The sequence below is a fragment of the Sinohyriopsis cumingii genome, chromosome 15, assembly GCF_028554795.1.
Source record: "Sinohyriopsis cumingii isolate HCF-2022 chromosome 15, ASM2855479v2, whole genome shotgun sequence".
NCBI classification, from domain to species: domain Eukaryota; kingdom Metazoa; phylum Mollusca; class Bivalvia; order Unionida; family Unionidae; genus Sinohyriopsis; species Sinohyriopsis cumingii.
The window spans coordinates 50,518,791-50,538,462 of NC_142975.1; the positions used below are offsets into that span (position 1 = coordinate 50,518,791).

Consider the following 19,672-nt stretch of genomic DNA (forward strand, 5'->3'; position numbering starts at 1 on the left):
TGACGCTACGAAAACCGCTCAAAAAGGCTGATGTTTACAGCAGGCGTCAAAAGGCGCTTCCATGAGAATGGCATAGAGGCGTCCAAAGGCACATGTATGTGAATGGAGTAGAGGCTTCCAAAGGTGCATGCATGAGAAAACATATTATTAATTTTTTGAGTAGGGGGATATACCAAAAACGCGTAATCCAAATACATATACGCATAAAGCGTAATTTAGTGAAAAAAAAGCGGAATGATTACGCCAAAAGCGTAATGGTTGGCATGTATGGGTTTACTTCTAAATCAATGAGTACTTTGTAATTCCAATGAACAATTTAAATAAATAAATTAAAACTCTCAAATGAACACAACTAAAATTTATTCCACTAAGACTGATGTCAAAATATGGAATGAGAAATTCTGTTTACTTCTACCGTATATAATATAAACAGACACAATAACACAACCAGGATGAGGGTCATTTTCCCATCAAGTTCATAAACAAGATCTAGAAACTTCCAAGGTCAAAAGGCCACATAACATGCTTAGTTCCAAGTAATAGATATCTTAATATAAAATCTAAAATCAAAGAAATGAATTAGCAATGTAATATGTTGTTTTTAAAAAAAAGACATTAGTCTAGCTTGAAAATAAGACATTAGTCTAGATTACAAAAAAAAGACATTAGTCAGCTTTGCCCAACTCCTACCCTCAATTATGGATAAAGGTCAATCACACAATACAAATTAAATATACATAATACATATTAAACATAAAACTGCTTCAAAATTCATGAGATAAAATTCATTATAGATTAATATGCAATCACGCAGTAAAATGTTAGCAAATTCATTATTTGAAAACTTAAAAGCTTTTAGTTTTTCTTTTTATCTATTATGCAATAGTGCATTATGTTTTAGCAAATGTATTGTTCAAATCCAATTTACAAAACATTTTGTTGGTAAAACAGTACAATATGAGAAACCACCTGTCATTTATCACCACATTCTTAAAGCACATATGCCTTAGGTAATGACTTCTTGTGAGAGATCTTCTGTTGTAAAAGAGCAATTTACTTTCACAGAAGAAGTGGTCTTTTATAGAGTCATTATTTGCCAATTTGACATAACTGATTTGTGTGTATATGTGTGTGTATATGTGTGTGTGTGTATATATATATATATATATATATATATATATATATATATATATATATATATATATACACTGTATATATATAATTTTTACAAGGAAAAAGTAGGGAAATAATTTCTGTATCGTTTTTGTTAGCACTGATTGGTATGTACAATATTTATTAACAGTAGAACAAAACAAGATTTCAGCAAATCTGAATGACCCATCAATTTAATATTCCAGTGGACTATTTATGTAAGATGGTTTGGTCCACTTAAGAAACTTTGTTGACACTTACCTGATCATAATACTTTAGGAGTGCTGCCATTGCAAACTAGTTTTTAAGCAATAAAAGAGCTAAAAGTCATCTGCCCACACTGGTGGGAGTAAGAAAAAAGTCATATCGCCTTGGACAGTGGGACTGTCGCTAAATCCCATCCCTGCTTCAGTAACTACTTGAACGGAAATACACATTCTGTCTGCTTGAGACAAATCATCAGGGAGGTTGGGAGGGTGTGACCATATTATGATGAGGTAACTATTATCAAAGAAATATATTTAACTTCAAAATTAGATTTTTCTTCAATTACATTAATTTAGGAGAACAAGTCAGTGGACGGAATTAAGGACCCATCTCCAATCCCCTAAGGTACTTGAAGCAGAGTCAAATCTTGTGAAATCATAGTACAATACACTGTGATATAAATCAGAGGGATTGAAAGGAATATATATGCATATAGACTATTCTGGTTCATGGAAAGAGCAAAGAATGTCCAGGCCTTTGGACTTAGGTCTAGAAATACTAAGGCTGATAGTTTTCTACTCCACCATGTAGCAAACAAATCCATGGATGGTCAACACCAGCTTGTGCAGATTCCTTGGAATACTGAGGAGTGAACAAGATTATTTAGTTTAGATTAGCTGATTCTGTATAGTAAACAATCAGTATGCTCATGTATGTGGGCTTGTTAAAGATGACACCATCTTAGAAAATCCCAAGCCAGAAGGCAGAGATATGGGTACTGTGTTCCCCCTTGCTTCTGATGCAATAGCCACAGCAATGTGGAAGAATGAGAATGTTCTTTCCACACAGCACCTCCTGATAAATTTAAAACACATTATGGCCATCATCTCCAGGAGATCAATAAGCAATGTATGCTCCTGCTGGGGCCACACCCTGCTATCTTCTTGAAATGAAGACAGGAAGTGGGCACCAAAGTGGAGGTGGCTCTGAAGAACAAACCAAATGCCTATTCTCATGAAGACCCAACTGTCTATAGACACAGGCTCTAATATTAAGATCACAAGCAAGTGTCACGAATTGGTCTATTGTCTCTGATTATGAAATCACCCATCTCAAGTGTTTCAATTGTGCACCATGTGATCAGATGAAAAGGCTGACCAGCTGAAGGGTGCCATAGTACTGTGGCAGCAAGATGTCCACTTGGTACAGGTTTCTTGTGACATCTGAGGAGCAACATCACAGAATGGTATGAATACAAAACATGGTCTGGAGGCCCTCTGAAACAACATCGATCATCCACAGATCATCAGAACAGTGTCTCCTATTACGTGGAAAAGTTTATGTCCTAAAAAAGGATCTTAGGGTCCTGACAAGTACATAATGTATAGTCACTGGTCTGTACTTGAGAGTCACGATGAAGCAGAAGTTGTCTACTTCTCGCTGTGTGCACCATCTTTGGTTCAAAACACGGCGCTTTGCATCCTGGAATGTATCATCACCATAGCTGGGTTGGTAGGCCATGATTAGCCATGATAGAGCTGTTTGACATTGGTCTGTAACTTGTCTGCATAGATCTGTGATGGCCATTGAAAGATGTGTCCATTAACAATCCTGGACCTACTAGACTACATAACTGGAATGAAATGAATCTATAATCATACCAGACATACATTGATTCCTAACTGCCATGGATTGCTAAATGGCTCTGTACCACACTTGGGCCTTAATTGCACCTGGAAGCTGTGACACTATTCTTGCCATGGACTGACATGGGTCTATCGTGGTACTACCCAGCATAGAGGCTATACATTCATATGATGCTAGGATTGAATACATGATAGTGGATAATTGCAACCAGTCCCCTCAGGCATAAGAAAAGGACTTAACAGAATTGGTCTTGATTGTGTCTGACCAATATCTGATGAAAGTATCCAGGTGGGATGGAGCATGACAACTGTTTCCTTCGTAGTGGTGTTGAATGTAAGATGCAAGGTTGGGCAGGAAGATATTAGATCACTGTAATTTGTCCCTACATGCACTAGACGAGGCCTTGTGGGAGCCAGTATTTACTGCTACCAATCAAGCTCTAAAGCCACTGCATTTTCAGATGTGATGTGGTACCTAGCTGGAATTAGTCCTAAAGGTACGAGTGAAAGGTCTTTTCCAAATGTGGAAAGGTGTGTGTGTGATTTGGATTTTTAATGTAGCTTTAACAATTTTTCAGTCATATCACTACGATGTCTGCAGTGTGACAGTTTATAGAGATGTTTAGCACTGGGGCATCAAGCCGCAGACATGTAGCATGATGCCCCACCCAGTCACATTATCCTGACACCAGGCCATCCAGTCCTAGCACTAACCTCTTAATGCTGAGTGCCAAGTGAGGCAGCTGTTGGTACCATTTTTGTAAGTCTTTGGTATGACTCGACCGGGGATCGAACCCATGACCTCCCACATCCAAGGCAAAAGTTCTAACCACTAGGCCACCAGAGTGGTACAAATGTGGAGGTAAAGGTGGAACTAGAGCTATGTCTAAAGCCTAAGATGAAATGGTCTGTTTGATTTCTTTTGATAGGTGAACAATCTGATTTCAACATTGTTTTGATGGTGTTTCTTTCCAGTCTGGCTAAGATTGTGGATCCACAGATGCTGTGTATATCTTGTGTAAATGTTGCATGTATGACTCAAACTGCACAGCACACATTTCAGGCATGCGGTATAGTTATCCATTACCAGCTTTAAGCTTTGTACTCTGAGCACTTAGTCCTTCCCATTGTGTTAACATCTGCACATGCAGACAACTAAATAAAGTCCATACAGGTGAAACCAATGTTGTGTAAACTTACCGTAATGAGGACACTAATGACCAACACATAAGAATTTCAACTTTTTGGCTTGATATTAGAGAATTAGTGTCCAAATTCAAATACTAGGACAAGTTCACATTTTAAAATCAACATATACCAACAACAGGTCAAGTAACCAAAATGATGCTGATGTTTATACTGCATGACTAAGCTAAACCAATAAAGTGAGTACCTTTGTTCCAACAGAAGAACGAGAAATAGATAGAAACATTGATGGAGCATCCTTCCATGTTTGAGAAAACTCCTTGGACTCCCTCCAAAAGTTAAAAAGAAACCAACTAAATACAAGTTTGCAAGGTTTATAAAAGAGAGTCCTGCCTAGCATTAACTTAAATTCAGACAGGACCTAGTGTCAATCCCTCTATCCAAAGTGAGATCACTCCAACATGACTCCCACCTATGTGAGCAGATGACTTTTAGCATTTTATTGCTAAAAACTAGTTGAGAAGGCTGAATTTACTAGCTGTCATACTCCTACGATTGGGCGATATATCTGAATAGGTTTTGCAGCGCTTTCACGATGCATGTGCAGCAGTGCATAATAATCTTGCTCACATAAACAATACAGAGTACATGCACACCACCATACCTATTCATCCGTTAGACCATGCCATAAAAATTATTCAAGTGAACGTCAAAATGGTCCCCTTTATTATTACTCTAGTCTTTATTGCTATTGTCATTTTACATATTCAGACCTGGTGAAAATTTTTTAAAAATTTGTATGGACTTTTTTCTTTTAAAACATACACTTTCATTTCCATTTTGTGTCAGCAAATGCATCTAATGCTTCTTTAAGATGTATTTACTCTTTGATTTATAGCATAAAGTATTAACAATCAAGAAATATAGCTATACAAAGTCAGTAGTACTTTCCTGCATGCTATAAAGATATGGCAGATTTATCCTGAGGTGATGTTTCTTTATGGATGCAAGATAAATACAAGAGCATACTACTATCACAAAAGCTGATGTATTCAAAGTATTTAATGCAAGCTGTTGAACAACAGACTTTAAAAAATTTCACACTTTAAAGATGTAATTTCCATCACAGTAGATTTGAGTGTAGGAAATACATAGACCCAAGCATAAGAAATTGACATAAAATGTTAATTATGCACGAAAACTAGGCTAAAGTTACCAAAATGTGTTGCATGACTAAAGAGGCAAATTTATATTCTATAAACTGTTTGGGATACTATGTCTCATCTACTATGCTATGGCATAATTGAAGTCACCAGAGCAAGAAAATTCACTGTGAACTATGCTGCCCACGGTGAAAGATGCCCTCCAAAATAAATATACTACCAAATTTCATGACTTACAACAAGTTACAACCAATCAAGTTTTATGACTTACAAAAGGTTAATAATGCCTATGTCAACAACAAAACCAACATAAAAGTGATAACTAGAATGCCTTTGGTATATATGGTTCTTTGGTGCTTTTGTGTATGTGAGAAAAGAACATAACAATACATAATTCATACACAGCTCTGGGAAGTTTAATTTTTGAATCAACCTCTTATAAAAATTTTCAGACTTTTACCTGTTATGATGGTAGGTGACTGATTAGGAGCTGAGAGTATGGGCTGATGTGCAATGGGAATTCCTTGCTGGAGATTTGCTGCCATAGCCTGCATGATCTGATTTGTTAGCATGGGCTGTGAAGTGATGATCTGCCCTGTACTGCTCACAAGCTGTGCCTGTGAGAACCGCACTGGTGCTTGTGTGCTGATCAACTGTGGCTGTGCCTGTCCTGCCATACTGAGAGACTGTCCCTGTTTAGACTGGAAAATATTGTATTTATGTATCTGACTTGATATGTGTACATGCCGCAATAACCATAAACACTAACTTTAAAAAATCCATTATTAATAACATGTTTTGATTCCTGGATGCCTTTTGGCATAAAAGCACCTGCCGAAATCTGTCTAAAACATAATGATTTTCTTGGAAATTACAACCCAGCATACTCTGTGTTTCTTTATCAATTAACTTTGTGGCTTAAATATATCTAATGAAAAACTAGCCTTATCAATTCAGTATGGTGCAACCATACTGAAAGAGTGAATACACCTTCAATGCAGAGAGTTCACAACATAGACAAAGTTAGATAATTCTTAATATCGGCATACACATGACCTGAACAATGGTAATGACTTATTTCTCAATAAACTGCACAAACAGTAAGTAACACAGATTTGGATCTGCTGCTGCTGCTACATGGCAGATCAGGCCTTATGCTCAATTTACTGTTTATTATTTACTGCTATGGCAGATCAGGCCTTATGCTCAATTTACTGTTTATTATTTACTGCAATGGCAGATCAGGCCTTATGCTCAATTTACTGTTTATTATTTACTGCTATGGCAGATCAGGCCTTATGCTCAATTTACTGTTTATTATTTACTGCAATGGCAGATCTGGCCTTATGCCCAATTTACTGTTTATTATTTACTGCAATGGCAGATCAGGCCTTATGCTCAATTTACTGTTTATTATTTACTGCTATGGCAGATCAGGCCTTATGCCCAATTTACTGTTTATTATTTACTGCTATGGCAGATCAGGCCTTATGCCCAATTTACTGTTTATTATTTACTGCTATGGCAGATCAGGCCTTATGCTCAATTTACTGTTTATTATTTCAAGTGAATAAAGTGGAACCTTTTCTGCAGGTGCAATCTGCAACAAAAGATCAGAGTCTAAACTGCTGACTCATTGGCATATATTATAAATCTATTATTGAGTTCTCCTGTAGCAAGCTGTCCTCCTGTAGTATTGTGTGGTATGTATAGTGCGTGAGCCAAAGGTCTATACCCAGCAGACAATACTATAGGATAATATTTCCCACCGACGAAAGCAATAATATCCGTCTTAAAACAACACATCTGGCAATGAACATATTCATGATTTGTAGTAGCTGGCCAAGATGTAAAGTCTTTGACGGCCACATGTGTAATGTATTTTCTAGGTAAAAGTCACACCAACAGTAGTCAAACTTTAAATTGTGGTTTGATTAATAACAAAGGACACTAAATATAAGCAAATACATATTTTATCATTATATCAGTGATTTATTAATTTGAAAAGAAAAGAAATTCTGAAAAAGTGTATTTATTATAATGGTCAATAATAAGGGAATATTAAAGTATCCTGAATAGAAAATTCCATGGTGTCGCTCATTTCAGGTTAACCAGATGTTCAAACATGTTATCATGAGTTGTAAGTGTGCAAGGAAATATCAAAGTTCAGTTTAGAAGATAAAGTTTGGGTGGAAAAATTAACAAAGCAAATATGAATATCTCATTTTTGTACTGCTCCTAGTGTAATCTTTACTAGTTTTCTGCTTTGTCCATTTAAAATGTTGTCCCCAAATTTGCTGGTTTAGGGACACAGTGTTTCTTCCTCCTGGGATCCTAGGTGCAAACTGGGTATGTGTACTGCAAAGTGAAATTCAACTATATGGACTCTCCATTTATGGAATGAGAAAGCATATACATTTTCAGGTCTAAATGCTTGTTATGACTTGTAAAGTATTGAACCTGGAAAAAGTGCAAGTGCAACTCTAAATCAAACATGATAATAAGTTTACGTGAGGCCCAAATGTCTGGTTGGTAGTAAGGTGGCCTGGGAGAACACCTGGAAATAAACAGGAAAAAATATACTTTACCAACTAAAGAATCAGAAGTGATTTTGTATTGCATGGAAATAGGGGATAAAGTCAGCCTTTAAAACTGCATTGTTTATGTTAAAAAATGTTCATCAATGCTTCTATTTAAGAATTTTATTTTAACATGGAAGATTCTACTGTAGTAATTGACTTTTAATTTTAGAATAAGGAAACTTTTGTAACAAATTATGTAACTTTGAGAATATTTATCTGATTACATTTACATTTGTTATTAACTTTGAATCCAGCCCTCACACAAAGAAACATGTTTATTTTCTACTGATATACAATTTAGACTATAAAATCTATCTAAGGAAACTAACTCTTCCAAGATACAATCATCTCCCTTGAAATTTGATAGGCAGCTACCAACACCACAGATATTAAGGTTTGATGGAGCTCTGGGTAACTGCCACTAGACCCATCCTCTTCAGTTGACTTCTCCAAGTCTAACTTGTGAAGATAAAGCTAGAGACAGCTGACAGTGTGCCAGCCAATAGCATCAATAATGTATCAGATAAAAGAATTGCATTCAAAATGAGGCTCACAGAGATTACTATAATTTAATGAACTGATATTTTCATGAGGTGTCTCAGAATATTCTGAGCGAAAAATCACCCACTTGATCCAAAGCATGAGGAGTGATGTCTTGCTTTCCCTCTTTCACTGGGAGAAAAGGTCTTTGCCAGCATCAATGAATGCTTTCCATTTGTCTCACATACCACTTGAAAGCACAAAGCAGGTTTCAGAATATCTAGGTGCAGAAGGAACAACCCGTACTTGGCCACAAATCCTGGTTGCATCACTAGAACTACTGAAAACATCTGCGTGAAACTGAAGATAGTCTCCGTCTACCAAAGGGGCATGCAATTCACTCACCCAGCAAGATGAAGACGTTGCTATCACAAATCATGTTTTGTATGAAGCAACTTTGAGGACACCACACAAGAACCAAAAACAGCTTCCATTTGGGAAACAATGCTAGTGACCTGGCCAAGTTCTGATCAAAGTTTGCCAACAAATTACAGAGATCCTTGTTGTGTCATCAATCATTGGAGCAGTAGCATTTCCTCATAACTGGTGCTAATTTCTTTTTTTCAGAGAGCTAGAGAATAAAATTAGCTGATTGCATAATAGAGACCTGCATGGGAACAATGTCATGCCTGCACCAATGTGTAAAGACATGACACTTTCCCTCAAATGCTTTCAGAGTAACAGAACTTCTAGTTCATGCAATCATCTCCATAACTGAAGCCTTAACTCTTCTCCATGCAATCATCTCAATAACTGAAGCCTTAACTCTTCTCCATGCAATCCTCTCCATAACTGAAGCCTTAACTCTTCTCCATGCAATACTTTCCTGATACATGAAGAAGTCTGATTGGACTGTAGTGGAAGGCATGCAATCTCAGCTGTGTGAGTAGCATGGAACATCCTGGAAATGTATTATGTTTGATCACGTAGATCATTGACCCATGACCTATCCCATGTGAGAGGCATGAACAGAACCACCTTACAGATCTGGTTTTTCAAGGTCACTCTTGGAATCAGACAGAAAGGATTATTTCCACATCCCATCCTTAATAAACAACACAGTATCCACTAGTCAGGCTTCAGATTCCTGTACACGCACACCAAGGTGGCAGCTTCTGATTATTATTCAGTATACAGATTCTGACCCCTCATTTAATGAAAATCAAACAGCCTAGCACATACATAATACTGTCAGTCGGTAGGCAATCATTGTCATTAAAAAGGATTTCCTCTCTGCTTTATCAGGCCCTTTTTGGGCATAGTGATAACTGCTGCCATCTAAATCATAATTGTGGGTGAAACAACACCGTTAATTAGAATTCATCCATTTCTCTCTCACCACTGGATGAAAAGAAGTTATGGGTAACATAAACTGTAAAGGCAATTCATGTTCAGCCTGCTTCATAACATGTTCCATATGGCCTCGAAATAGCTGTCATGAAGCAAAAGGTAGTGATGATCATAGCACTACAAAATGATGGGGCTTGAATGAAGATAAAACAAAAGCTGCACCAGGCAGTCGGGAAATTTGCCATAGTGTGATGAGTTAAAAATTTCTAAAATGCAGCATATACTGACTCCCAAGCCATCACAGCAAGTCTGAAAGTCTACAAGTGACGACTTGAACATTCAATGATCAATTTTACAGAAAACTGCAAATATGTTTTCTACCATTATATCTTTGTCCAAACATGGAACTTCTATACAGTAGTTGTCTTGGTGTGTTCTTGACCAGTAGGTGGAGAATGATGACAACAGTGTTCTGAAAAGATGGCTTTGAAATGACCAGGGTCCTGTATCGTGTCAAACAGATGATCAGTAATCTCATTATTCTTGAGCGACTGAAGGAACATAGCGAAGAAGGAATGCTCACCCTTATCATCTGCATCTACACAGGCCCTAATCTAGTAGTATGCCCAACTCCAAGAAAGCAGTGCTGGGAACCTGGCAAGAGACAAGATCCATTAGCTCTCATCAACTGCAAAATTAAAATGATAAACCCTGCCCTCTCCACTGTAGGATGTAAGTTCATAAGTTGATTGTAATTGTCAATGTACTCACTTCTGACAGAAATTCTTGTCTGGCAAACCTTCCATGTCTAAGTGAATTACACCTCGCAGAAAGGAAGATGCATCATTGACAAAGGACAAAAGATCAAAAGCAGCAAAGGATGACCAGTTGGCCAACTGGATGGACCAGTTGGGGTACAGGATTGTGGCAGACAGCATAGATGGCTGGTGTGGTGTCTGGAAAACTCCAAAACTGGCAGAAAACCCCATCCTGTGATATAAATGCCCTGCTTTGGCATGCTGGAGTCTTGGGCCCACTGGGCTACTCATCTAAAATTCAAGCAGTAGATAAGCAGATGAGAATATGTTTGAATCCATAGTATCCCATACTTCCTGGTTCAGCTGTCCAGACGTTACAGTCGCCAATAGCAATGTCTAAGAAATTTTTAATAGGGAAGGAACAAATGGCACATCTCAACTATGACTACTGAATCAGCATAGGGATGAAGACCTGGAACTGGAACTCTGACATTTGACAATTTTAGTCTTTAGCTTTCTGCACTGCCTATCAAATGTTTTTTGTAGAACCATGGACCAAGTCCCTTAAAACCTTAAAAAAATCTTGCACATACACTACAAGCATTGAATCAAGTCCATTTAGTACAATTGCAATGCATCTCATTAGCATCCATGAGACCTTAAACATTTTACACTTGGTACATCTAGTCACCATTATGTACCAGAAATGACAATGAACAATGTAATTAAAAAATGGTTCAAACTGAACAAAAATTACAGCAACAAAGCTGTAAGTAAAAAATGTAACGAATTTAAACTTTACAAAATATATATAACGTTGCTAAGAAATGGAAAAATGGCATGCTTGGTGATAAAGTCCACACCAGAGCAGTGGTGAACAAAATGATACGAAAAACACTGCTAGAAGCAATGGAGAATTCAACAAAATCAACAAAATGCTGATATTGCAGATGGATAGTTGGTATGTCAAGAAATTCAACAGATTTAGGGAGGTATACAATTATGATGTTCACTATACAGAATAAATGTTTTGACTGAGGAAAATTTGGTAGATGGGTTGTCACCAAACAATGAAAAAGAGGTAACCATAAAAGTATCTTTGAAGAGTTACTTTCCATAGACATTACTTTACAGTCTATTTTAAATACAAATGAGAAAGATAAGTTTGCTTTTGAGTGGTTTGGATTTGGGAGGTAGAAGTTAATTTCTAATGTAATTGTGACCAGTTAATGTATTTGATAGAGAAGAAGCAGGTGACACACACAAGAATCTTTTTTTTTAGAAGTAAATGAGACTTAAGTATTTGCAGTTATGGTATTAATAATAATAAAGCTGAGAAGGAAATTTGTACATTGTTTAATATTTATACCAACCCATTACTATACTGTAATCCTTTTTAACTAGGGGATAACAATCTTGTAATTGAGCATTTAAGGATGTCAATAATGGCTTTAGTAAATGAGTGTTAATGGTAACAAATCAGCAGATTTGGATAAGCTGATTTTGCAACATTCAGTCCATCATAAAAAAAATCTACAAATAATAAAACAAAAATCCATTATTTCTATTCTGATACATTCTCCTTCTAAAAATTGTGTTGCAAAATAACAAAATGTACAGAAAGATAACCACAACATCATAATGTCAAAATTGTACTTTCACAATCAATCAATCAATCAATCAATCAATCAAAAAACAATACATTTACAGGGATGTTAGAATGCAGTATATGTTGCAAATAAGAAAGAAATATGATATTCCACTAACAGCCTATATTGTTGAACATCCTCTATACATGCACAGACATCTCAAAGAACATGCTAATAAAATGGCACGTTGTGTGCCTAAATTAACTGTCAACTAGTCATACCTAGTTGCCCAATCAGCAGTGGTGGAGGGTTGGGTTGATTGGACATCACAGTTTTGCCAACCATGGCTGTAGCCTGGGCAACTTGAGCTTGTTGGGCCTGCTGCATCTGCTGCTGGGTAGCTTGAGATGGCATCTTGTTGCCATTGCCCATAATGGCTCCTGTCTTGTTGTTGGCATTAGTGGCTTGCACATTGTAGGCCTGACTCGTTGGAGGTGAAGAGATCATAGGAGTTCCTGGCTGAAAATGGTCCAGGAAACAAGAGTCCCTCGATGGGAGTGACGCTCTACTGTCCGAATAGAATTTCCAGGAATCCAAGATAAGTCCGTTTCTTCCATTTAACTGCTGAGTATTGAAACCATCTCTGATTTTCTTGAGAAACTCCAACATACCAAATTTGACAACAAACTATTTTCTCATGTTTCAGACATCATATTCACAACATACATGTAAGTGCAGAACAGAATTTCTTATTATAACCTTTGACCTTGAACCTGATACCACATATCAAAGATCTAGGAGCTTGTTTGGTTAAATCCATAAGCAACAGTTTTTGGAGAAAAAAGTTTCTGAAGTGGTATCATCAATATACTTTTCAGATATATCTACAAATTGAGCTACAAGACAAACATCCATTCATACTTTTTATTTTGTTTTATCATGCTTACAAGCCAGTACAGCTAAAACTTTAGGTAAAGACCTTGGACCATAAATAAATGTCAAGGTGCTTGTTATTAACTTGTTTATTGGAATGTAATTAGAAACAAATTCTAGTCAAAACCCACTTGTGATATATGCAATTCACCATAAATGCCATCTAAGTATTGCCCGGAACCAATTCGATATCATAAGTGGTCTTTCAGTGAAAATCCCAAGTTAATATGACCACCTGTTCATGAAGAGTAGCAATAACAAGATAATAAAGAAGGTCATATTGAACATCAGATCAATATCATTTTCAGTCAGGACCAACTTGACACCAAATTAAGTTATTTGGTGACACATGTTGATACAACCATTCATTCAAGATAAGTAGTGACAAATTTTTCAATATGCCACCATAGATATACTGGATGTCAGAAGACATGTGCACTATTTTCCTGATTTCATATGAAGTCTTTTCGTGAAAACCCTACTTCAATAAAACCCTGCATTTAGGAAGAATAGAAATAAGTTTTTCCAGATGGTGACCACAGTGGTCACCATGGTGGTCATAATGAATATCAAATCATTTTGACATCGCTGTGTTCAGGATGAGTAGTAATAAGATTTTTCAAGATGGCCATCATTGTGGTCCTATTGAATGTCAGAGTTTATTTCTGACAGGCACCATTTTCATTTAATATCAGCTAGATATCATAAGAATCAGTTCAGTGGAATCCCCATCTTGATATAATTATAGGAGGACCAGTGACAATAAGATTTTATGTATTGCGTGTCTGATATGTAACATTTTAATTTATGACCAACTTCAAGTGAAAATATCATCTATCCAGGGGGAACAACAAAATTTTCATTGTGGCCATTCTGATGTAAAAAAAATCATACCATTATCATAGAGGAACAGCTAGACATAATTTGGAATCCTTCAGTGAAAACCTCAATGTCAATGTCTTTCTGTTCTGGAGTAGCAACAACAAGATTTGTAAGATGGATGCCATAGTGGCCCTATTGGATGTCAGTCCAGTACTGTTTAGGTCCAAACAGATGAAGTGTTCCAAGGAAAATCCTATGTCAGTATTACCATCTGTACAGGATGAGTAGTGATAGCATTTTCAGGATGGCCACCATGGTGGCCATATTGGTTGTCAGAGGGGATACCTGATGGGCACTAAAGGGTAGTGATACAATTTTTGACATGTCATGGCCGTAATGGAAGTCTGAAGAGCACCATTTTCATTAGGGACCAACTTGATATAATATCATCTTTCAATGGAACACCATGTCAATACAACCAGACATTTTGGAATAGTGATAACATGATTTTGAAAATGACCACCATGGCAGCCATACTAGATGTCAGATTGGCACTACTTTCATCATGACAAAATAAACATCAAGAAATGTTTGGGTAAAGAAAAAAAAACAACACAGATATGACCACCCAATCAGGAGTAGTGGTAACAATATTTTCAAGATGGTCACCATATTGTCCATATTAGATTTCTAAGAGCACCATTTTCATTTAGAACCAAACAGACACCATAAGAAGTCTTTTAGTGAAAACCCATCTCAACACAACCATTCATTTTTGAGTACAGTTAACATGATTTTCAAAATGGATACTGTCACTGTCAGGCTAGATGCCAGAACAGCAAAATTTCTATTTTTTTTTCAATAAACTAGACATCATTATGAAGTCTTTTAGAGAAAAAACAATGTTGATATGGCCATCTGTTCAGGAGTGGTAGCAATGAAAAGATTTATAGGATTGCTGATGTAGTGGACATGAGGTACTATTTTCATTCAGGACCCACTAGACCTTGGTGTAAATGTGACTGAAAGTTTTTTAGCAATCCTCATAGCAGTATAAAAGAAGGAACAAAAACAAGCACGTGCTAATGCATTGTGGACATCAGACAGACAACAGGCCATCACATAAGTTCTTCTGGTCTCTGACCAGTACAATTAAATAAAGTACGTAAACCATATACATTCTAATCGTATCACTTAAAATAAAATCTCCAAAATGTTCTTACCTTGCAGTATGTCAAACCTGAAAAAAATAATTCCCTCAAAGGGTTCGACAGTCTACTGGCTTAAAAGATTCCAGGAATCCAAGATAAGACCAAGTCTTCCATCTTTTTATTCTTCCTAACTGCTAAATATTGAAACCATATCTGATATTCTTGTGAAACAACAACATACCAAATTTGGTAACAAAACCATCAATTTACATGTCTCAAATAACACGTTCACAATATACCTGTAAGCGCTGGAGAAAGTTCATCATCATGGTCTATGACCTTGAACCTGCTATCATGAATATAAAATTATTAGCTATTTCAGTGTCATCATTCAAGGTTTTCAACATATATATTCAAAAATGAGGCCAGGTAAAAATCCATTCATACGTGTCTGTGTCATCATGCTCACAAGCTATTTCATTTAAAAACCAGTCAGGACCTTTGACCATAAAAATCGGTGTCAGAATGCTGACTATCAACTTGTTCATTTGAATGCAACTAAATACAGTCTCATTAAAATTCACATGTGTATATACAAGTCACTACATTCATAAGCTCAATAATGAAAACTGCTTCACAAACATTCAGAAAAAGAAACCAAATAAAGATTTTCAGGATGGCTGTCAAGGCAGGCATTTTGGACAGAAGACAGCACCAGTTGGATAGAGGAATAACTATATATTGCAAGAAAAAGAGATAATTTTTATTGGTTATATTGTCATCTGTTCAGGAGAAAAAGCGGTTACAAGATATTTTCATTTTTTTGATAGGTCACACTGGGTCATTTTTATTGAGACCCAAGTACATGCACAGTGAGAAGTATTTAGTGTTTAGTAAAAATTATGACCAACCCTGGAAGAAGAGTTTGTGATAAAAAGATTTTTAAGATGCCACCAATGATCGACACATTTGTTTCAACTAACCATCATCATGAACGAAGCCCCATGTCAATATGAACTTTGACTAAGAAAGAAAAAAAGAAAATTAAAAAAATAATAAGATTTTCAAGCTGATAGTGGTCATACTGAATGTCAGATTGGCACCATTTTTATTTAGGACTAACTTGAGACTATAAGAAGTCATTCAAAAACCCAAGAAAACAAGACCATCCATTAAGAAAATTGATAAATCAATTATCAAGAAAGCCACCATGGTGACCATATTCGACGATCAGATTGGCACAATTTTTATATAGGATTGGCTTGACACCATAAGAAGTCTTTTTGTGAAAACTCTATATTCAAGATGGCTACAATGATGGCCATTATGTACAACAGACCTGCATTTCAGATGATATGGAATTTTTTTTATACATAAAGTGGATTAAAAATATTAGACTTACTACCACTATAACATAGGCATGACAGTGACTCTGTAGTCATGTTACTGGATTCAAGTCCTGAAGGACGAGGGCAAGATTTTCAAGGTCAGATCAGCAAATAACATGAAAACAAGTTAAGCCTGTATGAACTATGTGCCTTAAATATTAAAGATTACTTGTTACAAAAATATCTAACAGGAATTTTTACTTCAGACAAATCATACATACTGATACATAAAACCTGAGTAAAATAATAATTTTGCACCCCCACCCCACCCCTGACTGGATGGCATATGAATGTACCTTCAATGTGATATCTTGTTGTTGTTGTTGTTGTTGTTGTCGGGTTTAATGTCATTTTTCAGCACACGATAAGCTATGCATGGCGGCCAGTATTAATGGTGGAGGAAGAACTGGGGAAAACCCCGAGAAGAACCACCAACCCACGAGAAGCTACTAGCAAGCTTTCTAACATACCCACACTGGCCGAATCCTGGACTAAAACCCACGCAGACAGAGGTGAGATGGCAGTGATCCGTAACGGAGAGCACTTTAGACCACTCGGGGCCCCCAATTTGATATCTGCTTTCAATTAGTTATGTTTGCTAGTGCGAATTTGTACTTGAAAATATGGACATCTGAGTGTGACTGTATCTTATATTAGGGGATAATTTAATAGTACAGTAAATAAAAGGTTTTGTTTCAATACTAATGTTATCAAATGCACTGTGAATCCAAGATAACACTCTCACACTAGGTCCAAGAATGAGGGATAAGTTGATATATTTATCCAATCAGGAAGAGTAGCTATAAACAGATTTTCACAATGGCCACTGTGGCGGCCATACTGGATGTCTGAGCAGCATGTTTTTTTTTTCATTTAGGACCAACTAGACCATGCGATAAATGCTTTGTTAAGTTTCAAGGCAATCCTCCAATTAATGTTGGAGGACTAGTGATAACAAACTTTGCTATTGGACAGATTGATGACAGACAACAGGCAGATTACAGATTGCTTTGGACAGACTGATGACAGACAACAGATTACAGATTGCTTTGGACAGATTGATGACAGACAACAGACAATCCTGTAAGCTCTTCTGGTCTATGACCAGCAGATCTAAAGCTTAGCTTTTCCTTGTTTATAAAGTTGTATGGCAAAATTATATTGCTTTTGCTATGTTTATTCACAAGTCAGCAATAACAATCAATAGACAGTTGTCAAATGTTTAATTTGTTGCAAAAACAGTGACTCATTTGTCTGACAAAATAATATACAGAAATTTCTTTCCAAATGAATTTTCTTGAATAAAACACCAATCCAACTGTAATTATAGATCATTATATATTAGTACAACATTTTTAATAGAAGATTATATATGCAACTGTTACTTGAAATCACACCTTTGTTGTCACCCTAGGAATTTCAGGCAATGCCATCTGTTTTAAAAGACTTTATAGCCACTTTGCCTATTAGCATGATCCCTCCATATCGTCAGCGACATATCTCATTTACACATTGTTTGTATAATACAAACATTGAACAGTCTTGCTCAAGTCATCTGACAAGGTTTTCCTGTCAATGTTTTGTAATTTTCCAGTAATTCTCATAGTATTCATTTTCGATCAAATCTTTAGAAGCCATAATGAATTTTCAAGCAATCTCATTTGTGATACTTAAAAGTTACAAGACAAACTTATGTGCTTAGAAGCTAGTAAGATCGCCTCTATAGTGGGTTCTGTATGGGAGTTACCATAACAAAATAAGCCAAAATATGAAAGTCTTTGAGGAAAGAATTGCCTTGCTTTGATTGGTAAAGCATCATATACAAAAAGGTATTCACTCATAAACATTTATTGCCTTGCCAAAAGAAGCATCAAAATATCAACTTGTACAGAGAAAATGACAAAAGCATGAAAATGAAGTCTTAGTGACCTAAATGTACTTTTGGTATGGCTGAGGTAATCTCATTTATATTCTTCAAAATATCAATTGCAATGAGTAATGGGTGTGTGTTTTGGATTTTTAACACAGCTTTAACAGTCATGTCATTGGGCTCCTTGCCACATACATGTGGAATCAAGTCCCTATATCCACCCAATCAGATTAGCCTGACACCAGGCCCACCAGTCCTAACACTAATCTCTGAATGCTGTGTGGAAAACAATAAGCCTCTGGTATGAAGTGGGCAGGAGTTCAAACCCATGACCTCCTGCATCCAAGGCAGGTGCTCTAGCCACATAGACCACAGGAGTAGTCACAAGGAGTGTTGGTGAAACAGAGTCCTAGATACTGAGGATGTAACAAATGAATAGCTGAAAATACAAGTCACACAGGCCTGAAAATTAAGTCAGTAATCAAAATTTGGAATGGCTCAGTTACTCTCCTATAGACACATCCACACAATCATTTACATAAGTGTAAGTGAAATATAGTCAAAAATAGTGTGGGTATAAGAAATTGATAGATGTAATTAAAAGTTGCTAAAGCAAGCAAATTAAATCACAATGACCCGATTTATGTATGGTTGAGTTACCCTTTGTAAGTTCCATCCACACGCCAAGTTTCATGAGTGTATGTGAAATAGCATACAAGATATTGTAACAAATAGATAGCTGTAAACACAAAGGTCACCAAAGCATGAAAGTTAGGTCAAGGTCACATTATGATGATAAGGTGATATGACTGCAATTTTCATGAACGTAGGTGAAATATGGTCTAAGATGCTAAGAAAAGAAAGTTGAAAATGCAAAAGTCACTCTAACATAAATATTTGGTCACACTGACCTGTTTTGGTACTGCTGAGTCACATTCATTAAATATCCACATACCAATTTTTAAAAGTGTTGGTAAAAAAGAATCCAGGACTAAAATCTAAAGATACTAGATTAAGAAAATTAGGCCACAGTCAGCTAGTTTTGGTACTACTAAGCTACTCTATTTTAGGTACATCCATAAACCAGCTGTATGCATGTGAAACAAGGTATAACATATTGGGGTGTAGAAAACAGCTGAAACTTTTAAAAAGTTACTCAAGCATAGAAATTAGTCATGCTGAACTACCATCTAGGAATTAGTTTTTATATGCTGAATAACTTTTATTAAGATGCATCCACATACTAATTTTCATGAATGGGTGAAATGTAATTTTCTTGCAGGAAGGGGGTAAAACTTTAATTGTGCAATACTTAACCACTGATGTTGCACAGATTTACTTTTCTTAACTGAAAAACCAGTCTATTTGATGTGTATTTGATGTGTATTTATCCTCTCCCAAGAGTGGACAAATGTCAGTATCCACTTGTGCACCT

General features: G+C 36.3%; 1 protein-coding gene across 9 annotated transcripts in view; it reads right to left on the reverse strand.

Moving 5' to 3' along the window:
- Positions 1-19,672, reverse strand: part of LOC149781782 (uncharacterized) — a 67,863-nt gene that overhangs the window by 35,833 nt on the left and 12,358 nt on the right. For 6 of the 9 annotated variants that reach the window (XM_089935937.1, XM_089935941.1, XM_089935936.1 and 3 more), the window contains exons 4-6: positions 12,355-12,697; positions 7,825-7,871; positions 5,775-6,015 (exon numbers count right to left, since the gene is read on the reverse strand). In XM_089935937.1, the coding sequence (XP_089792063.1) occupies positions 5,775-6,015; positions 7,825-7,871; positions 12,355-12,697 (631 nt within the window). The remainder of the gene's footprint in view (positions 1-5,774; positions 6,016-7,824; positions 7,872-12,354; positions 12,698-19,672) is intronic. The other 3 variants (XM_089935938.1, XM_089935935.1, XM_089935942.1) reach the window with 3 other exon arrangements.